This window comes from Herpailurus yagouaroundi, unplaced genomic scaffold (assembly GCF_014898765.1).
Source record: "Herpailurus yagouaroundi ecotype Mexico unplaced genomic scaffold, PumYag 545, whole genome shotgun sequence".
Lineage (NCBI taxonomy): Eukaryota > Metazoa > Chordata > Mammalia > Carnivora > Felidae > Herpailurus > Herpailurus yagouaroundi.
Window position 1 is genome coordinate 1,068,436 of NW_024412762.1, and position 22,457 is coordinate 1,090,892.

The following is a 22,457-nucleotide window of genomic DNA, read 5'->3' on the forward strand; positions in this document are numbered from 1 at the left end:
TGGGGCAGGTGCCTTCCTGCTCTCAGACAGAAAGCTGCAGTTGAGATGGAGGAGGAGGCTCAAAATTAGCTCTGGGCATCCTTGTTGGGGGTTGGCACTGTGCCCAGGTCCTGTCAGCTCCTCATCACTGCAGCTAAGCTCTAGCTTTGGGGCTTCCTTCCCCTTGCTGCCCAAGGGTCATGGAGGCAGAATCTTTTGTGTTGCCCAGGTAGAAACAAAAAACTCCACTCCAAGGCCACTCCATTCTGCCCTAAGGCCAAGGTTACAGTGGCCAGAAGGGCCCTGGGCTCGTGGCAGCAGCAGCAGCAGCTCCTATTTATGCATCTTTTACTCTCACCAAGTGGGGTGAGGGCCCCACTGCACAGCTGCGTTTAATCCTCATGAACATCCCACCTTACTCATGCAGCAAGGAGTCTTTCAAAGATGGGGTATCCTGGCCAAAGTCCCAGGGGTCAGCAAAGCCACTCTAAGAGCAACTCCATCCCCCCACCTCCCAGGCCTCTGCAGGGCCACTTGATCCCCTAGGCTCCCTAAGGCCACACAACTTTGCCCATCTACACACGCTGTCAGCTTCATTCCACTGCTGGCAAGCACCCTGCTGCTCTTCCTCCCACAGCCACCACCTCTGAAGGAGGCCTCATCCCTTCCTTTCACAGGCCCCTCAATGCTGGTTCCCCATGGGGAGTCATCCAGGGACAAGGTCTAGGAGTCGGTCACTGTGCAGGCATGTGGTGGGGAGATGTCACCACATGTGGGACTGGCCATGCCACCATGGCAGATGTGGTGGCACTGTGGCCTGCTCTGGGGACCCTGACCTGCAGGCTGGGTGCCAACCCTCCTGTAAGCCCCAGCACGCAGCCCCTACTCTGGAGCCTGGGGCCATCCCTTATGCCTGGTGTACGGTTAATAACCTGGTTTGGTTAATGATCCTTGGGGGCTCCAGGAGGACTGGCCAGGGATTGTCTCCTCCCCAGGGCACCTGCACAGCACTGTAAGCAGTGAGCCCATCAGTTTGGAAGTCTCCCGTCAATGATTCTAAGCAGTGCAAATACTAAGCACCTGCTGTGTGTGGCCACTAGGGACTCAGGGAGGAGGTGGCCAAGTCTGACTAATGGGGTGTGCAGGTGATGGCGCCTGGTAACCTCAGGAGGTGAGTCACAACCACCATAATCACCAGGACTATATACTTGGCTGGGGGTGGGGCTGCAAGCACAGATCATTTCACCCAGCAGAACCTCCAGCGGCGTCCCGCAGCTGTTTCCCCATCTGGAAGGGGGATTGGAGAGCCTGGAAGCCTGCAGACTCCTGTCCCAGCCCAGAATGCTGCCCGCGGGGACACCCCCACGTGGGCAAACCCTGGAGGACGCCCCCCCTCCTGGACGACCCCCGCCCGGCGCAGAGAGCCCGCCCCGCCCTACCTGCGGCTCCCCGTGCCGAGCCCCGCACCCCGCCCGCCGTGGCCTGTGTACGCCACCGGAAGCGCCCGCCGGGTCCCCGCAGCGCAGCCGCCATCGCCATCACCGCCATAGCCACGCGGGGCCTCTCGGGCGCCCGGGGCTGTCCGCGGCGCTGCCTGCGCCGGCCCGGGGCGGGTCCGCCTGGCCAAGGACGCCGACGCCGCCGCCGCCGAAGGCGAAGTGAGTGAGCTGGCGGACCGCGGGGATCCGGCCTTGGGTGGGGTTCTACGGACCCGGGACAGATCTGACATGGGGTGGGTGGGGTCTCCGGACCTATGGTGGATCTGATCTGGGGTGGGGAGGGGGGCTCTTCTTCGACCTGGGGCGGACCTCATCTGCGGTGGGGGGGGGGGGGGGGCTCCGGACCTGGGGTGCATCTGATCTGGGGTCTGTTCTGGGGTGAGGAACTCCGGATGCGGGGTGGGAAATTAGGATGCCTGTGAGAAAGGATCCGACCTTGGGTGGGAATCTCTGGACGGAAGGGACTGTGATACCAGACTGGGTTGAGGGAGTAGCAGATCTGTGTTGGAACGGGAAGATCCGACTTGGGGATAGGGTTCTAGACAAGGATAGGGGATCCGGCCTTCTATAGGGGATCTAGACCTCAAGATGGGGCTATCTCCCGGGGGGAGTGCTTTGACTTGATGGGCTTGCAGAGGTCACACTTGATCTTTGAGCTGGGATCAGACGCTTGGGAGTGGGAGAATTGTGGGTGTCAAGGCCTGGAGGAGCTCAGTGACCAGTTTCCCCATGGAGGCCTGATGGGCTGACCCCTGGGGTACCTCCAGGCTTTTCCTTTCAGGGAAATGGCTGCCATGAGCGAAAGGAAATGACTGGAGCCCAACACTCCAGCAAGGGCTAGGTGAGGGTGGTGTGGCCCCATCCCCATGTGAGAATGTTGAGAAAGAGGAAGTCACTCCAGAATGGACCTGTTATACCAGCCTTTCAGTTTTTAAAGTCAGGGACTTTTCTTGACCAATTGCCTGGGACTGAGCTTCCCTGACTGCCTACTGCCTGCTGCCTCCCAACTCCCAGAGGTGCTCTGAGGAGCAGTGTTGGGCCTAGTGGGGAGAGAAGTGCCATAGACGAACACAGCTGGTCACCAGTTACAGCAGTAAGGACAGATTTTATTCAGTAACTACCCACAGTAGGGGAAAGAGCTGAGCTCCATTCAGATTTGTTCAGAGGCACTGGGCCTTTCAAAGGAAGAGTGAATGAGTGGGGGAGGGGGATGGCAGGAGTGAGTCAGGGAAGTGAGAAGTTACGAAAAGTGGGAAGAGGAAGCTGGTCTGTGTAACACCCATTTGGATGTGCTAAGTCGTGCTTATGAAAGCTCCCACAGCGACTTGGAGATGGAGCCCTATCCTCAGGTGTTTGCTGGAACAGTCACTTCTTTGGGAAGCCTGGAGTTTTCTCTGGCATGCACCTTAAGGGGGCTAAGGTCATGCTAAGGATGCAACTTTGAGCTGTTAGATGCTATTTAGTGTTTGTTCAAGTCTTTATAGGCCGAGGTTGAGGCCTAGTTGAGAAGAAGGCTCAGAGGAGCCTGGATAGAGTTTGGTCAAGGAAAGAGGCTTTGGCAGGTCTCTCCCTCTTGTTAAAGGAAAGAAGAGATGTTCTTTCTGCTGAATAATATAAGCCCATTTCCATTTGATCACCTTTTGTTGAACCATCTGTTGGAACTTGCTAGTAGAGGGTACTTGCTGGATGGTGCCAGTGATCAGGCATTTAATGAGGGGCATTTCTATGGGAACAGAAAGAAAAGCAAAGATTAAGGGTTGGAACTGACCGTAAACCTGATTTTTGAGTCCCACAGATGACCAGTTGGGAAGAGTTTAGACATTGACCCCTAACATCTCTAGGTTGTAGAGTGAGGACCATTGTGGAAATCCGGTGGATTTCCCAGTTTGCAGTTTTGAGTGTTTATGGTCATATAGTATAGACATCAGTGTCACAGTCAAGATTATTTCTCCAAGCAGAGCATGGAAGATGTGGGAATTCCCATGGACTTCTGAGTGGCCCATGCAGCTGCAGCTCCAGGAATGAAGGTGCACACACATGATTTGTTGTGTGATGAGCTCTTTGAGAGTTATATCAAATTGTCTTCATGCTTCAGCATGCGGGACTCTTTCAGATCCTGGAGGAAAAAGGGCAGCAACAGGACAACTGGAGTCCCAGGAAGGGTCTGGGCAGTCAGGTTTTAGTTCTCAGTGATGCCAAGTCAGGAGGGAAGGGAGAAAAATTGGAAACATCAATTTGGAGAATTGTAGTGAGATGCTGAAGGAATCTAGAAGAGCTGAGGGTTGGGTAAGGGCTGACAAAATATGTAAGATGGAAGAATGCAGTCCAGTTCATAGGTAGTATAGTAAAACCTCAAACACAATAAACAGGATTAGAATCTGATAACCCACAAGTTTGTATTATTCTTTTCCATTGAGATATAACATTTCCCTCTGCAGCCACTTCTCTTTTTGATCAAAGATAATCACACAAAGATGATTTTTGTTTACAAAATCATTCTGGTCTTGTTAAATTTGGCCTGATTATTTACATAAGTGCAGCAAAAATGGCAATTGACCACATAGGCCTTGTTAAGTTTGCTTTGTGGAACTTTTTTATGGGGAATCTCAGACTGGCATTTTAAAAGCCTTTCAAGGCTAGGAAGCCAAAACAAGAACTCACTATCAGTTCACCTGTAGATTTGGGTGAGTTCCTCTCTGCTCAAGGTCCCCCAAACACCTTAGGGTTCCTGGGTCTGCCAGGAAGGGATGTTCCTTACTCACCTTGGGAGTAAGGCTAGGATCTTCTGTAAGCCAAGTACAAGCCTGGTTTTTTCAAGAGGGCTTTGTAAGCACTGCCTCCTTGTAAAATCAACTGTAGTTCTCAAAACTGTCTGGTCATGTCTGATTCCATGCGTCATTTTCAAATATGACATTCCTTGGTTATATAATCAGCCTTTTCAAGTTATGTCCTATCACAAAGAGGACAGGTTCTTACTGAATCTATGCAAATAACTATATTGCCATGAAAATAAGAATACTTAATAATAGTTCCCAATTTTTGGAGAAACGGAGAAAAAGATAAATGCTTTGGTTTTGTTTACAAAACTATTAACTTGCTGGAGTGTTACGACTCACGGGTAGCTTGAGAGAAAAAAGAAGGGGCGCCTGGGTGTTTCAGGCAACTGCCTGAATGTAGAATGTATGACTCTTGATTTCAGCTCAGGTCATGATCTCACGGTTCGTGAGTTTCAGCCCTGTGTTGGGCTCTGTGCAGACTGTGCGGAGCCTACTTAGGATTCTGTCTCTCTCTCTCCCTCTTTCAACCCCTCCCCTGCTTGCTCATGCACACGCACCCATGCACTCAATCTCTCTCTCTCTCTCTCTCTCTCTCTCTCTCAGAATAAATACACTTAAAAAAAAAGTGGGTTTTTTTTGAACCCGGAAAATAGAATACTAAAGAGCCAAGAATATTCCAGACTAAAATCATACAAAATTATAATCATCCTTTATCAGTTTATTCTGTTCCATGTAGTTAATTCTTGTCCTGCTTGATCTTGGTTAGTTTCATGAGCCCATCAGTTTCTCCACTAGAGCTCTGGAAAGCCTTACTCAGTCCCATAACATTTCAGAGTTACTGAAGCAAGGCCATCAGAAGTCTGTACCCCAGGTACCTGTCATATTCCTTACCATGGATCTTGGAGACAGTCCCTTCCGGTTGAAGACAAACCACTCTGGCCTGTAGCTGATCGCAAATGCTTTTGCAGAAGCAGCAGAGCAAAACAAAAACTATCTGTGGGTGACAAAGACTTAAATGGCCAGGGGTTAAAGATTTGATGAGAATCCCTTGTAAAAACACCACCACTGGGGCACCTGGGTGGCTCAGTCAGTTGAGCTTCCAACTCTTGATTTCTGCTCAGACTATTATCCCAGGGCTTGAGCCTTGGGACTCTTTCTCTCTCCTTCCCACTGCTCCTCTCCCCTGCTCACGTGCCCACCCTCTAAAAAAATTTAAAAAAAAATTTTTTTTTAAGTTTATTTTTGAGAGACAGAGCATGAGTGGGGGAGGGGCAGAGAGAGAGGGAGACACAGAATCTGAAGCAGGCTCTAGGCTCTGTCTGAGCTGTCAGCACAGAACCTGATGTGGGACTTGAACTCAAACTATGAGATCATGACCTGAGCTGAAGTCAGATGCTTAACCAACCGAGCCACCCAGGTACCCCTCTCTAAAAAAATTTTTTAAATAAAGAAATAAATAAAATAAGTAAAAAACACAACTGATAATAAAACTTGGTCATTTCTATAACATCCATACCATATTAACTGGAATTATGACTGATAACATCATACCAGGACATTTCCTGGTCTCTGAGGGTGCTGGCAAATTTATAGGAACTTTATATGATTTCTGACATCCTTATATTAATAACATCTATTCATAAAAACATCATTTTTGGAAGGTTGAGCCACATGTTTTATCTGACAGTGCCTTTCAGGAAATCCAACAGGTCAATTAAAATTAATTAGTTTGGGGCACCTGGGTGGCTCAGTCAGTTAAGCGTCTGACTTCCACTCAGGTCACCATCTCGCAGTCCATGAGTTCGAGCCCCACGTCGGGCTCTGGGCTGATGGCTCAGAGCCTGGAGCCTGCTTCCGATTCCGTGTCTCCCTCTCTCTCTGCCCCTCCCCCGTTCATGCTCTGTCTCTCTCTGTCTCAAAAATAAATAAATGTTAAAAAAAAATTTAAAAAAAATTAATTAGTTTAACATGTCTTTTTTACAAGGTGAAAGAACAGATCCTTTGAGATCTTCCAGAGACCCTCTAGGAAATCCCAAAGCAAGCTTGAAATCAAGAAGATCACTTAGAATTTGATTTGGGGAAAGTAGAGTTGTCAAAAATGTCAAAAGGTTTGCATGCTTGATTAAATAGGATCCCAGGTCACTATAAAACAATATTTGGTTATTTACTTAACCAAAGTGTCAATAAAGAATCGAAAAGTAAATATTGGAGATAACATGATTGTAAAGACAAAAACAAAACCAAAACAAAACTTGGCTCTTTGGATAGTGAGAAGACCAGGTTCTCTTAAGTAATCAAGAACATGGTAATAACACAAAACACAGGAAATTATTTTGATAAGATAGAGGATCTTTATTTCCTCAAAAGGTAAAGATTGGTAAAGATTACTCAAAGGGTAAAGAAAAGCCTTTTACAATTTCTCATTAAAAGCAGACCAGTGATTCAAGAAGTTTTGTTGCTTTAGCAGAAAGAAAACCAAACTCTAGTTTTGCATGAGGATGTTATTGATAGTAAAGCTCATTTCAAAAACTATATATGAATCCATTTAATCTTAGCCAGCTTGGATCTCATAACATAAAATTCTTTTTACCACAAATTTTATACAACTTTTTATATCCATTCAGGTTTTTGTCCTATACTTTCCCCTTTTGAAAATGTAACTCCAGGACAAAATCACTATCCTTTCCTTAACAAAAACAAATTATACATTCTTTGCATACTTTTCATGTGAAACACATCCTATTTTTCTCACATTCTTTGTTTAAAGGTTGTTTCCCTTCACTCTTATTGTTTCTAGTAGTTGTTTTATTTTCATATGATTATAATTTTTAGCCATTTGCAACATTTATTTTATAGATAAAGCAAGGAAGTAGATAATTGTGAATTGTCAGCCATACACTGGTATTCTGTTAACAGATTAACAAATTTTATGAATATGCCATTTTGTAATCTGTAGAGGTATATACTCTGAATAGTACAAATTTTTTTAACGTGGCAAGAAGAACATACTTATTAACAGACCCAAATATCATTAGCCTTCTGTACCATATAAAAACAAGAAGTCAAGAGTATAAAACTTAAACTATAATTAGTAATGAATGTTCCAGCACTTTATCTTATGTAAAAATTATTTAGATAGTCAAAGAATATGTATTATGTAACCTAACTTGGCAAAACTCTAAGGCTACAAATTACCAGAAAGATTTTGGAGACAGTTTTTAGGCAGATATATATGTGTGTGTATGTATATACATTTTTTAGCAATATATATATATTTTTTTAAAGTAACGTCTTAGCCATGTGTGTACATATATATATATGTGTGTGTGCGTATATATATATATATATAACTTTAGCCATATGTTGTATATATGTATGTACATATATATATATATATATTTTTTATTTTTTTTTTTTTTTTTTTTTTAAGCAATCTCTGTCCCCAGCATGGGGCTTGAACTCATGACTCCAAGATCAAGAGTCACATGCTCTACCAAATGAGTCAGCCAGGTGCTCCTAGGCAGATATATTATAAAGCACAATAATTGTTAAAATAAAGTTTGTCAGAATAGGGACTTAGTTTGATGAAAATCAGATCTATCATTTGTACAATCCTAAACCTTGAGTAGATAAAATATTAGCTTATTTGACTAGGAAACCAAGTGGAGTAAAAATGTATGTTTGTGAGACACCTGACTGGATCAGTTGGTGACTCTTGATCTCGGTGTTGGGGGTTTGAGCCCCATGCTGCATATAGAGATTACTTAAAAATAAAATCTTAAAAAATATATATGTTTGCATTCCATTTAATATTGATAACACTAAAGATACACCTGTTTCATTGAATCAACAATATTAAGCCAGTCTTCTGTCATAGATTACTCACATTATGTTAACCTGAGAAACAGTTGAGTTGGTTCTTATATTTCTGAGAGTTTTGGGGAAGATTTAGTTTATGTAAGTACTTATTTTTCTCTAAACCAATTAGGATAGAACTACTTTAAGGGATTTTATAAATTAATTTGGTAATATCACCTGGAGGTAGAGAAATACCATACATACATACACACATGTATGGACGTACATACATACTTACATACATAAACATACAGATGCAAATAGAGATCTCATGGTTTTCATTTAAAACTTTTAGCCATGCATCAGGCATAAATACAATTATACCAAACTCACTAGTTTATATAAGAGTTGGACCTTATGTTTCTGGCAGATAGAGCAGGTTAGTTACCTGTTCAATAGGAAGGCTAAAGCTTTTCACTAGTGTTCACGGAGGAGGCCTTTAAGATCTTTTTGCCCTAATATATAATCTTATGGAGGCCATGTTTGTTTCCAGTTTGCTTTTTTTTTTCAACCCCAGTGAGTTACTTTGTTACTCAGCAAGCCCTGTGAGTTACTCAGTGAGTTACTCAGCAAGCCCTGACTCCTTTGAGAGCCCCCAGTGGGGCAGGGGGTCTACATGCCAGTGACTATGGGAGCTGAGGGGCTGGAGGGAAGGGGAAGGTATGGCAGGGTGGACTGGGAGGAGGAGGGAGGGGCTTGCAGGGGTCATATCAGAGGATGTCATGTTGCTGGAGGGGGAGCAAAGGTGGTAAGCTAGGAAGGAGGAGAAGAGTGGATGGAAGGGAGAGGTCTCAGAGGAGCCACTAGGGGAGATCAGCAGTTTCCCACGGAAGCCATTGAAGTTCCAAATTATCCTTAGTAAAGTCATGCCAACAGGAAAGGAAGCAGACAGAATTAGCACCATGGTGGCATATTGTCAGCAGGGGTGCAAGAAGGGGGTTTCAGGGGGCACCTGGGTGGCTCAGTCAGTTAAGCATCCCGACTCTTGATTTCGGCTCAGGTCATAATCTCATGGTTTGCCCCACATCGGGCTCTGCGCTGTCAGCAGAGCCTGCTTGGGATTCTCTCCTCCTCTCTGCCCCTCCCTCTGCTCACGTGCGTGCTGTCTCTCTCAAAATAAATAAATAAACGTTAAAAAAAAAAGAAGAAGAAGGGGGTTTCAATCTACTGAGAAGCTCCTATAGGAGGAGCAGGATCAACCAGAGAGACAAAAAGGCCTCCCCAGAAGCCAGGAAGGACTTCCAGCCCAGGAGCTACCTTCTGGAAACTCCTCCCACCCACCCTCCAGAGTATATTCAGAATCATAGAATCAAAACCTGTCCTCACTGCTGTAATGGACATTTGCTGGGAGCACTGGATCAGGAGTCCGAATCGCTACCAGACTAGTGAGCAGTGAGCAGCAGACCAGAGATGGGACAAAGGTCCCTGTGGGTGCTGCCATCCAACCTTTGAAGAGTGAAATGGGGAGTCCGTGTTCAGCTTGCACCCAGGGGCAGGGCTGAAACCACACAGTTGCTGGGGCTTGCTGATAGTGCCCATGAGCTTCCAGAACTTCCCCAGTTCCCAGGCAAAACGGGATCTTGGGCTCTGTCCTGTAGGGCTGGCCTTGCCACAAGTGGCCAAGTATGGCTTGGCCATAAGGAAGGTTGGGGGGTGGGTGTTATTTTTGACATCTGGGGAAAGAGGTCTAAGAGAGGCACGCTGCATATACACTGTAGGCCCGTTGGAAGGAAGTACACAGGGCAAGTGGCCTCTGCTGTGATAGGAAGACCCCTTCCCCTGCCTCCAAGGACCCCGAGTGTACAGGCAGGCCTCCCTCCCTGGTATCTATGCACCCCCCCCCCCGCCACCCCCCCCCCCCCCAGGGGCAGACAGCTGGAGGGTGGAGACAGACTCCTGAGTGCCTGGGTGCCCCAGGGAGATGAGTGCAACAGTTGTTTTTCTGGATCTTGCTTCCTTACTGGGGAATGGCACGTCCCTATTCCTTTTTTGGAACAGGGAGGGCCACAAACAGGGTTGCCGGTTTTGTCTTCCACTGTTTTCTTTGGACTGTAGTAAAACATACAGAAGTCAAAATTTGCCATTTTAACCTTTTCAATGCTACAGTTACACAATTCAGCGGTATTAACTACATTCATCTTGTGTACCCATCGTCACCATTTCCAGAACTTTTTCATCCCCCCCAAACACAAACCCTTTACTCATTCAACAGTTCCCCCTCCCCCACCCCAGCCCCCAGCAGCTTCTATTCTACTTTCTGTCTCTATGGATTTGCCTTTTCTACTTATTTCATGAAGTGGAATCACACAGTGTCTATCCTTTTCTGTCTTTTTTTTTTTTTTTTTTTTTTACATAGCATGATGTCTTCCGAGGTTCATCCATCCATGTAGCAGCATGAATAATTGTCTCATTCATTTTAATGACCAAGTACTAGTCCATTGTACGGACACACCACATTTTGTTTATCCATTTGTCTGTTGATAGATGGGCTGTTTTGAATAATGCCTCTATGAATATTGGTATGCAAATATCGGTTCAAGTCCCTGCTTTCGGTTCTTTTGCGTATGTACCCAGGAGTTGAATAGGTGGTCATATGGTAATTCTATATTTAACTTTTTGAGGAACCACCAAACTGTTTTCCACAGCAGCTGCACCATTTTACATTGCTGTCAGCAGTGCACAAGTGTTCCAGTTTTCCCACATCCTCACCGTTTGTTATTTTACACACACACACACACACATATCTTTAAAAAAATTTTTTTTAACATTCATTTATTTTTGAGAGACAGAGTGAGACAGAGCATGAGTGGGGAAGAGGCAGAGAGAGGGGGGTACACGGTATCCAAAGCTGGCCCCAGGCTCTGTGCTGACAGCTCAGAGGGCTCAAACTCACAGACTGTGAGATCATGACCTGAGCCGAAGTCAGACGCTTAACCGACTGAACCACCCAGGCGCCCCCATATGTATATATTTTCAGAGGGAGAGTGAGAGAGCACATGCAAGTGGGAGAGGAGCAGGGGGAGGGAGAGAGAGAATCCCAAGCAGACTCCACACTCAGCGCAGAGCCTGACACAGGGCTCAATCCCAGGACCATGAGATCATGACCTGAGCTGAAATCAAGAGTCAGACGCTTAACTGACTGAACCACCGAGGTGCTCCTGTTATTTTCCGCTAAAAAAAAAAAAGAAGAAGAAGTTTGTTTTTTTTCTTTTAAATAGCTCTCCTGGGGTGCCAGATTGGCACAGTCGGTTAAGTGTCTGACTCTTGATCGCAGCTCAGATCTTGATCTCACAGTTCATGAGTTCAAGCCTTGTTTCGGGCTCAGCACTGATGGCACAGAGCCTACTTGAGATGCTGTCTCTCCTCTCTGCCCCTCTCCCGCTTGTGTGTGCACATTCTGTCTCTTTCCCCAAGTAAATAAATAAACTTAAAAAAAAAAAAGATAAAAAACAATAGAAAAGAAAATAGCCATCCCAGTGGGTAGTATGAAGTAGTATCTCATGTGGTTTCGATTTGCATTGCCATGAATAATGATGTTGGGTATCTTTCCATATGCTTACTGGTCATTTGTGGATCTTTGGAGAAATGTCTATTCAAGACCTTTGTCCATTTTCTAATTGGGTTGTTTGTCTTTTTGTTGTTGCATTGTAGGAATTCATGATTTGCAAATATTTCCTCCCATTCTATGGGTTGTCCTTTGGTTCTCTTGATAGTGTCCTTTGATGCTTTTAATTTTAATGAAATTCAATTTTTTTTTCTTTTGTTACCTGTGTTTTTGAAGCCATATCTAAGAATCCATTGCCAAATCCATGGTCATGAAGATTTACTCCTATATTTTCTTGTAAGACTTTTATAGTTTTAGCTCTGAAAGTCAAGTCTTTGATTGATTTTCAGTTAATTTTTGTATGTGGTGTGTGGTAAGAGTCCAACTTCATTCTTTTGTAGGGGAATTTATTTGTCCCAGAACCATTTGTTAGAAAGACTGTTCTTTCCCATTGAGTGATCCTGGCACTCTTGTTACCAAATCATTTGATCATGGCACCTGAGTGGCTCAATCAGTTATGCTTCCAACTCTTGATTTCAACTAAGGTCATGATCTTTCAGTTGTGAGATTGATCCCTTCATCGGCCTCTGTGCTAGGCCTGAAGCCTGCTTAAGATTCTCTCTCCCTCCCCCTCTGCCCCTCCCCAACTCACGCTCTTGCTCTCTCTTACAAAGGAAAGGAATGGAAAAGAAAGGGAAGGGAAGGGAAGAAGGAAATAATTTGATTATAGATATGGGTGTCTGTTTCTGGCCTCAGTTCTGTTCTGTCAGTCTATATGTTTATCTTGTGCTAGTACCACACTGTCTTAATTACTGTAGCTCTGTAATAAGTTTGAAATTAGGAAGTATGAGTCCTCCAACTTTATTCTTTCTCACAATTGTTTTGGCTATTCAGATTCCAAATGATCTTTCGAATGGATTTTTCTATTCTTGCGAAAAATGCCATTGGAATTTTGATAGGAATTGCATTGTATCTGTAGATGACTTTGGGTGGTATTGACATCTAAACAATACCAAATCTTGCAGTCCGTGAACATGGGATGTATTTTTGTTATGTCTTCATTTCTTTCATGCCCTCATGATACTAAGTGTATCATCTATGGAGGCCTTATAAAGCTTCTTCAGTGAGGGGCGCCTGGGTGGCGCAGTCGGTTGGGCGTCCGACTTCAGCCAGGTCACGATCTCGCGCTCCGTGAGTTCGAGCCCCGCGTCGGGCTCTGGGCTGATGGCTCAGAGCCTGGAGCCTGTTTCCGATTCTGTGTCTCCCTCTCTCTCTGCCCCTCCCCCATTCATGCTCTGTCTCTCTCTGTCCCCAAAATAAATAAACGTTAAAAAAAAAAAAAATTAAAGCTTCTTCAGTGAAACACTGAAGCCCATGAGCAGCTTTTCTTTGCCCACCACTGCCCTGAGGTCAACAGCCATGAGAGATAGGAATCCCAGGATCCTGCATTAAAGTTTTGCCTCCAGCCCTCAATGTAGTCAAGAAGGCATGTATGAAACTGTGCTCAGTGAGCCACTTCAAAACTTACTTTATGGCCTGTTTGAACATACATAAAACAGAGAAGATCTGAGCATGCCATTTGGCTTCCATACCCTGGCCTTTTGGCCAGGGTTGAGTTTCCTTTATCCTCCTGATGATCCCTCCTCCCCTGTGGTGGTTTAAAGTCCCATCATTGTGCTTTCTGTTTGCATGTCTGTTAGGTAACCAGGACTCAAGGTCAAAGCCGAACCTCCCTTCAGGTGTGGCCCCTCCCTGTGCCCTCCTGTCAGCCCTGAGGAACACAGTGCTGTGCAAAGTTATGAACAGACAGACCTAGAGATTAGAGACTTAAAAGCCAAATTTTTTTTTTTTTAATTTTTTTTTTCAACGTTTATTTATTTTTGGGACAGAGAGAGACAGAGCATGAACAGGGGAGGGGCAGAGAGAGGGAGACATAGAATCGGAAACAGGCTCCAGGCTCCGAGCCATCAGCCCAGAGCCCGACGCGGGGCTCGAACTCACGGACCGCGAGATCGTGACCTGGCTGAAGCCGGTCGCTTAACCGACTGCGCCACCCAGGCGCCCCAAAAGCCAAATTTTTAACAGAATTCAAGTATTATGGAGATTGAAATTTATAGTTTATGACTCCAGGGTCCAGCAAGTAATTGATTATTTAAGTGGAATATTACTTCTTATTTTTGATATATATTTCCAACCTTTATTGGATATTTTTTTAAATACAGAGAATAAAACAACATGACACATTATATCATCACCCAAACACTACTATGAGTATTAATAGGAATGCTAACAAGCACAGATGTGTGGTTAGGAAATCCTAAGCAGTGGAAAGTTCTGGCTCCTTCAGGCTGCATGGGCCTCCCCTCATCGGTCCCTGTCATCTGTCCCCTAGAAAAGAGAAACTCTGCCCTTATCCACTGTACCCACCCCCCACCCCGTGTCCCCTCATCTGCCTCCTGGGTTATGGTGCATGCTGCCCTGCGGGAGCCCTTTCCCAGGGTGGCCCCTGGAGCTATGGCAGACAGAATACCCGATTCACACTTTCTGGCATGGTGGGACCCAGAGCACACCGCAGGCAGGGGCACCCCACTGTGGTGCCAAGGCTTGCCATACCTGCTCTGGACTTTGGGCCTTCTGGTGTAATCTGTGTATTTGCCCTCTTGGCCCCTTTTTCTCTTTGGATCATCTTTTTCTTATTGATTTGTATGTGTTCTTTGTAACTCACTCTTGGTCTTCTATGTCATTTCCAAATTTATAGTTACTTTCCTGGGGAAATATGGCTTAAGCAAAGTGGTTCATTCATTTCTCCTGCTTTTCATAAGGGACAGATGCACATCCTGTCATAACTTGCAGGGCAGTGCTGATGAGGACCAGGGAGACTCTCCCTGGTGTCCCTGGCCGGGTGACACTGCAGGGGACCTCTCACTACCTCTTTGGGGCCTTTTGCTCTCAGAGGATGGAAAAGTGAAGTGCTGCCCTGGTGGGCAGGGCTGGCCTTTGGGAAGGGGCCCAGATATCTGGACCCTGGTCATTTTTAGGCTACAGTTTCTGTTGGTGTTTATCTAAAGGCAAACGAATTCTGCACAAATGTTATCTGTCTTGCTGCTGAGCTCAGAGAAGGAGCACACAGACCCCTCAATCGGCATGGAGGGCAGGAGCCGGCTATGAGAGTGGCTCTGAAGGTCAGGGTAGCACTGGGAGCAGAAGAGCAAGTGTGGGCCAAGGAACACGGGGCCACTGCATGTGCATACTCCAACCTGTTGCCAATACATCCACTCTGCCTTGTGTAAATAGGCCACATGGCCAATACCACCGGCATCTGGGTGTCTACACTCACCTGGGGCAGAGTCTCAGCTTCCTGTTCATCCTCTGCCCTGTTCTCCAAGCCACCACTGTCTCCTCATGGTCCAAGGTGTGGGGGTTTGGAGCCCTCAATGGTCCTCAAAGTGCTCTTCCCACTGAGGCCCTCAGTCTGCCTGCTCTCCCTGATGTGCCTTTCCAAATGGGAGCTTCTGGGAGTGCAGAGTCCTGTATGGTGGTGGCTGTGGTTCAGCAAGCCTTTCCTGTGAATAATCTGTGGCAACCATGGGCCCCAACAGAGGCTTCCGTGTTCCTCTTTATTTTGTCCTTAACCATTTTATAAGGGGTCTGGCCTGAAATCTCAGCATCTACCCTGAATATCTTGAACTCTGCTCTGTGCTAATGAGGAACCCAGGGCTGAGTGGCTCAGCCTTGTCTGTGTCTCCAGGGCCCCACCTGACTGGTCCCGAGCTACCTGCCTAAAGGGTGGCTTGCCAGGGGAGGTTGTGCCACACTTGTCGTTAGTTGTCTGATAGAGCTGGCATGTTTCGCTTACCTATAGTATAGGCGGCAGGACTGGCCTTCATTCTGGGACAGACACATGACATGTGGCCATCCCTGAGGGGAGTGGTGAGTGAGTCTATGCCCTGAGTGCCTGGCCTGGGGACCGCCTGTGTTCTTACCTGAGAACTCACTTAAAGGGCCACACAAACCTCCTGAACTGTTCCTGGTGTGAGCACCCAAAGGAACTGCACACAGGACAGAGCCTCCCCTGTGCCCACCTCTGTCAGAGCAGCAGCTGACCCAGGCTGTCTGGGAAAGCACCCAGGGAGGAGAGCTGTGATCAGCAGGTCCCCAGGCAGGATGGCCAGACATACCTACTCTGTGCACCTGATGGCACAGCCCTGGGGGCAGGAAGCTGTTTGGGGGCAGAAAGGTCTGCATTCCCCTGATGTTGAGATGAGCCAGGCAACTGGGACTCATAGCTAGCTTCTTGAACCCTGGGCCCCCATCAGCATTGGCAGCACCCCCAAACTGAGGAGAGTGTGAGGAAGCCAGGAGGGGCAGGTCTGCAGTTAACGCCAGGGTGGTTTGAGCTCCAGAGCTGGCTGCAGGGCTTGCAGGCTAGCCACAAGGCACTGAAGCCCGCTGCCTCCCGCCTGGCTCTCTGCCCTGCCCCTTCTCCCCCCTCTTTCTCACTCCACCCTATCCCTACCCCTTCTCAGATGCTGGAGGCCCCACCCCTGCTGTTGGCAGCCTTCTCATTGGGCCTGGTGCTGCTGGTGCTGCTGCTGTGCCACTCCTACTCGGGCTTTCTCCTTATCTGCTGGAATGAGTTCGTCCTGCAGCCCCTCTACAACCTGTTCATGGGCGACACCAAGGAGCAGCGCATCCTGCGTCATGTGCTGCAGCATGCGGTGGCCGGGGACCCACAAAGTGTGCTGGAGGCCATCGATACCTACTGTTTACAGAAGGAGTGGGCTATGAATGTGGGTGACAAGAAAGGTAGGCAAGCCCAGCCTGCAGGTAGCAGGCCTGGGAATGGAGATCCCCGATGGAGGAGCGCAGCCTGTAAAGGAGAGGCCTGTTATCACCCTGTTTCTGGATGCTGGGGTAGGGGCTTGTCTGGAGCCTGGAGGCTGGAGCTGATCACCCACCTTCCTTGGCCAGGGGCAAAGGCTGTGCAGAGACCCCAACACCCACATCGCTGTCCTCGTGGGGAAGGAGGGACGTTTGATAAACTGCCTGGGACCCTTCCTTGCCCCATACCTACTCACCTACGAGTTGGTGGTAGGCCTGACACTGGCATGCCGTCTGATGGAGCTGGGTGAAGGTGCAAGGCAGGCAGTGGGTTCCTGGCTGTCCCTGCTGGTCATGAGGGTGTACAGAGCTCCTTGGACTCTGCCCAGCGCAGGCACCAGGGCCGCCTCCTGACCTTTGGACTCCAGCCTGGGGCACAGGCATGTGCTGTGCTGCACTCCTGGGAGTTGGGCCCTCATGGGCAGGGTGGGGTGAGGGCTCCTACAGAGGGCAGCTCTCGTTTAGGACGAGTTGGGGTCAGCCAAGAATCATCTGAAAGAGAGGGACCAGAGTGTGCTGAGACCCAGAGGCCTGAGGGACCCTGGGAGTTTGGAGAGTGTGTTTAGTGGGACAAGGGGAACAGGGGAGGCAGGCATCTGTAGGGACTGATGCTCACTTTGGAATGAGCAGGTCCAAGACCAGGAGTGGGTCACTTCCCTCTGCCTGTGCTCACCCTCTCATCTGCCCCGCAGGCCAGATCTTGGATGCAGTGGTGCGGGAGCAGCGCCCATCGGTGCTGCTAGAGCTGGGGGCCTACTGCGGCTACTCAGCCGTGCGCATGGCCCGCCTGCTGGAGCCCGGGGCCCGACTGCTCACCATTGAGCTCAACCCTGACTACGCCGCCATCACCCAGCAGATGCTGGACTTTGCAGGCCTGCAGGACAGGGTGTGTTGCTGCCCCAGAGTGATAAATGTGGACACTGAGACACCAGGGGTCAGGTGCAAGGGGGGAGGGGAAGGGTTTGGGTCGCCCCAATGCAGTTCAAGGCCACATTTATCCTGTTGTGCCTGGCCTCATGGCACCTCCTAGGCCAGGCTTCACGGAACCCCCAGCAGCTCTGTGAGGGAGGTCTTGCCAGCCCACTCCACAGAGCAGGAAACTCCCAGGCTGTCCTTGGAGGGAGGCGGGTAGAGTGGAGACTTATCTTCCCAGAACCCCAGAGAAGACTGGTAAGGACACTTGAGTGTCCAGGAAGGGTAGCCTGTCCCATTTGGGTGTGGACACCAACAAAGTGCCGTTCCAGGTAACCGTTGTGGCCGGGCCATCCCAGGACATCATCCCCCAGCTGAAGAAGAAATACGATGTGGACATGCTAGACATGGTCTTCCTTGACCACTGGAAGGACCGGTACCTGCCAGACACTCTTCTCCTGGAGGTGAGCTCTGCACCCACCTGGTCCACATGGGCCTCAGTGTTGGTGGCTGGTGCAGGGGCCGCCCCAGGTGGCCCTGGTGGCACAGGTGATTTGGGCAGGCCCACCTGAGGTCACGGAGCATGGAGGGCCAGAGGAAGCCCCAGGGGTGGTGTGGAGATGGGAGGAAGGTGGTTCTGGGCAAAAAGCCTCGGCTAGGCCCGCTAGGTAGCCTGCGCAGGGGTGGCAGGGAGGGGCGAACACTAACAGGGCATCTCCTGCCCATTTTCCCCAAAGGCTCCTTATTGTGCATCCCCCTGCACCCCTATCTCACCATCCTCATACCCCATCCCATACCAGCCCTTAACGCTGCTGCTTGGCCAGCCCCAAAGTGGTGACCAGGGAGGCTGCCTCATCCCCAGATAGGACCCTGGATGGGCTATTAATGAGCTGACCCACGAAGCTTAATATTGATGACCGCTACCTTGTCTGTCCCAACTGGGCAGTCAAGATCACACTTAGTGGCTACTTGGCCCTCCACTGAGAACTGGGGAGGTTTTGCCCCACCACGGCCTCCCCACCTGGAGGCCAGCATGGAAGGGTCCCATGTTGTCTGTGTCATGCTAACCCATCTCAGCTCGCACAGGGGCTGGTCACTCGGCCCAGGGAAGAGAGGCCATGAGCATGGTATGCATGGCCATTGGAGCCACGGCTGAAGGCTGGGCAGGACCTTGCACACAGTGAGTGGTTCTGGAGCAGGCATGGAGGGCCAGGTGCCTGGACGCAGCAGGAAGGAACCAGCCCTGGCCTGGGGTCTATGAGGGCACAGGATGTTCTGGGAATGTGGGCCAGAGCCATGTGTGGAGGGACTTGAATGCCACACAGAGTAGGGACATGAGGGGCTTTAAGCAGGTGAGAACAAGGTTAGATCTATCCTCAGGAAAGATCCCTGTTGGGGATAGTGGGGAGAGATGGCTATAGAGAGGGTGATGCAGAGACCTGGAAACCTCAGGGAAGGGCTGAGAGTGGGGAGGGGATCCATGGCCTAGAAGTTGGACCAGTCACCTGCATTGGCTGAGATAGGTGGTCAGTGGAGGGATGTCAAGAAGACCCAAGGCCCAGGAACCAGGCAGCTGTGCTCCCCACACCCAGCACAGCTGCCTGGTGGAGGCCCAGCTCCAGGCCAGGGGCGTGAACCTGGAAATCTGGTGTGGAGGGCAGAGGCCAGGCAGCCAACCCAGCTGGGCCTGCACAGGGATTGGGGAAGGGATTTCAGCAGCTTTGGTGTATGTGATAATTACAAGGGCCTGCATTTATAGAAAAGTAGCAAATATTGCCATTTAGAAACTAGGAAACTAATAGTTTTCTCAGTGCTGCTTGTTCAAAGCTGGTAATTATCTCAAAAGAAAAGAAGTCATGAATTGGGAATGAATACTTTTTTAAACACACATTCCGAAGCCCTGCAGCTGGGCTCTGCAGGCCCTTGGTTTATGCTGGGTCAGCCTGGGGCTGCTGGCTGCTCTGAGGAGGCCCCACTGCCATGTCACACGGGCTCTCCACAGGGCAGCTTGAGTGTCCTCACAACATGGCGGCTGGCTTTCCCCACAGCCAGGAATGGGTGACAGAGACGGAAGGAACAATAAGGGAGCCATCGTGCCTTGTATAACCGTCTCTGAAAGCATACACTGCCACTTCTGCCTCCTTCTCTTTGTTACAAGACAGTCACTAAGCCTGGCACACACCCAGTGGGAAAGGAACCACAGAGTTTAAAAGCACTTCAAGTACAGGCTACCTGGTCCTCTGAGGGCTGTTTCCTCCCAGCAGGGGTTAGCACAACAGGTTTGCTCAGACGGGGTGGGCTTCTCCAGGGGGTCTGTGTCCTCCATCAGGAGGCGTGATGTGTGGTGAAAGGTGGGGTAATTGCTGCCATTCTCTCCCTTCTGACCAGTTTCTTCAAGGATGGGTAGGCCCCAGCGCCCTCCAAACACATCCAAAGCTTCTTCCTTTCATTCCTTCTTTCATGGTCAGCTCGGTTTTTAGTGTCTGATGACTTGTCCCAGCTGGGGCCAGCAGTGCCTACTGAAGTCAGCTCCCGAGCAGCTCGACCCCACATATGAGGCTCAGAGCCCTGCTCCTGGCTCACCTTGTCCATTTCCCGCCGGAGACCTCAGCTCCCCTTCTAGGGCCTGGGCCGGGGTGCCTTCTCCCGGATAGCTGTTTTAGGTTTTTCTGCCCAGGATTGCTAGGGAGTTTTCTTTTTAGAAGAGAAAACGCTCCATGCCTCACAGTGGTACTTTCTGTTTAAATTCTGGCTCATGGATTGTCCCTAGCCTCACTGACCTCACAGCTGTGTTTTCCACTCTGGCCAGAGGACCCTTGGCTTCCCCCACAGCCCACAGGCTGAAAGTGACTGTGGTCACCACCAGAACTGAGACCCTTGTAAGACTCTGTCCTAGGGCACATCCCTGGAGGTGTAGAGAGTTAAATCCCCATGTTTTTAAATCACTTAGAGATGCCCATTGTGTGTGGTCCTGCTAGCAATTTGAGACACTACTGGGGTCACTTTGATTTTGTTTCTGATGTTTGGCATTGCTTTTTTTTTTTTTTTTTTTTTAATTTTATGATCGTGTGAAAAAGAAGCTCCATGCTTCCAAAGTTAAATCTAGGACAAGGCAACTGGTGTGACTCATTGCCCTGGTCTGACCCTCTTCCACAGGCAACCATTTCCTCTCAAAGTTTTTTCTATTGTTTCCTATATTCTAGGCAGCCCCACCCCCAGCTCACCATCCTGGCTGGGTCCAGCTGCTGCTTCTTCCTTCTGTAGAGCCCAGGCCCAGGCATTGGTAGAGATAGGGTGTTCAAATGCCAGAGTTTGGGGATGTCCAGGGCAAACCCCCAAGAGGCAGGCTTCTTGGTGGGGATGTCTGCCCTGCCTCCACCCCCATCCCTCCAGGGTCACCCTCGTCAGGCATTAGGACCTCCAGTGACAGTTCACAGCAGCCCGTGCACTGGGCACCAGGCATCTCACCTGGGAGAACCATGTGTTCCTGGCACTGGGTGACTGAGGGCCCCACTAGCCTTGAATCAGTCCTGTGGACTGAATCCTGGCTCCACTGCCTCCTCCATTTACTCATCCAGCTAGCATTATTAGCCACTGTGCATGCCCCATGTTGTTTTAGGGGCTGGGGATGCAGGACCTAACAAAGAGCAAAAGATTCGCCCTCACAGAGCCACATTCTGGAGGCAGGATTTGTGCTCAGCACAGCCCTTTCTTGGAGTGGCTGCTGCCAGGGAGGAGATGGAAGGCAGTGGGGAGACCCTCATGCCAGGAGCTGACTCCAGGCCAGACAGAGGCCAGTGTGTGGAGCCTCCACCTGGCCAAGAGCACCTAACCTCCCCATTTGTGGTTGGTTTGATGGGCACCTCTCACCCTCACCCCTTCCCACCATCTGTCCCCTGCAGGAGTGTGGCCTGCTACGGAAGGGGACAGTGTTGCTGGCTGACAACGTCATCTGCCCAGGAACACCAGAATTCCTGGCATATGTGCGCAACAGCAGCCGCTTTGAGTGCACACACTTCACCTCGTACCTGGAGTACTCGACAGCAGTGGATGGCCTCGAGAAGGCTGTCTACATGGGCCTGGATGGCCCAGCACAGCCTTGACCACCCACCCTGCTCCAGGCTCCCTTGCCAAGCCTGGTTATGAAAAGCACAACAGATGCACTCCCGCCAACCCTGCTTTTGCAGTTCTGGGGTCTGTCCTCAATGTAGCACACTTGAGGCTTGTGAGGCCAAAGCCTGTCTACACTGGACCCTCTGCACGGCGACTCTGGGCTGTCACCACTGGTCCACCCTAAGTGCAGCCAGCTTACCATGCAAAATCACTGCAATACATCTGGAAAGTACGTTTGTAAATACCAATCAGGACAGGTGGTGCCTGTGATGGTGTCACTCACTCCCACCAGCATTTTCGATCAATTAGGTTTCTTACATCGACAGGTCCTCAGGCACTGACATATTCAGCAGACATTGGAAGTGGGGGGGGGGGGGGGAAGTGGGGAACATTTGGAAACTGTTGGGCTGTGCACTCAGTCTGTCCTTCAGGTTTGCCATCACCAGGTGGCAGCAATGCCTCAGTGATGGCACTGTGCCCAACAACTCCTATCCACTTGTGATTCCTGCATCTTTACTACACAACTTTACTAACATCAGCTCAGTGTTAATAATCCTATATGTCAGTATCACATTTAAAAGATGCTAAAAGAAGGGGCGCCTGGGTGGCGCAGTCGGTTAAGCGTCCGACTTCAGCCAGGTCACGATCTCGCGGTCCGTGAGTTCGAGCCCCGCGTCGGGCTCTGGGCTGATGGCTCAGAGCCTGGAGCCTGTTTCCGATTCTGTGTCTCCCTCTCTCTCTGCCCCTCCCCCGTTCATGCTCTGTCTCTCTCTGTCCCAAAAAATAAATAAACGTTGAAAAAAAAATAAAAGATGCTAAAAGAGAAATTAAAAATCTAAATATTTAAATAAAAGAGATCAACTTAGTGCTTCTTTTTAACTGCTGCCCTGCTCC

General features: G+C 49.1%; 2 protein-coding genes across 10 annotated transcripts in view; one reads left to right on the top strand and one right to left on the bottom strand.

The window, feature by feature from the left end:
- Positions 1-1,546, bottom strand: part of TXNRD2 (thioredoxin reductase 2) — a 52,165-nt gene extending 50,619 nt beyond the window's left edge. For all 6 annotated transcript variants that reach the window (XM_040465063.1, XM_040465061.1, XM_040465067.1 and 3 more), the window contains exon 1: positions 1,419-1,546. In XM_040465063.1, coding sequence (XP_040320997.1) covers positions 1,419-1,527 — 109 coding nt within the window. In that variant the 5' untranslated portion in view covers positions 1,528-1,546. The remainder of the gene's footprint in view (positions 1-1,418) is intronic.
- COMT (catechol-O-methyltransferase) lies at positions 1,516-22,147 on the top strand. Of its 4 annotated transcripts, none has more exons than XM_040465070.1 (6): positions 1,516-1,637; positions 16,184-16,463; positions 17,231-17,424; positions 17,783-17,914; positions 18,188-18,312; positions 21,353-22,147. In XM_040465070.1, the coding sequence occupies exons 2-6, from the start codon at positions 16,184-16,186 to the stop codon at positions 21,594-21,596; spliced, it is 975 nt and encodes a 324-aa protein (XP_040321004.1). In that variant the 5' UTR covers positions 1,516-1,637; the 3' UTR covers positions 21,597-22,147. The 4 variants fall into 4 exon arrangements, with proteins under 4 accessions (XP_040321004.1, XP_040321006.1, XP_040321007.1 ...); XM_040465072.1 differs by having other exon boundaries at positions 18,251-18,312; XM_040465071.1 differs by lacking the exon at positions 1,516-1,637 and adding an exon at positions 1,693-1,711.
- Positions 22,148-22,457: the final 310 nt, after the last annotated feature.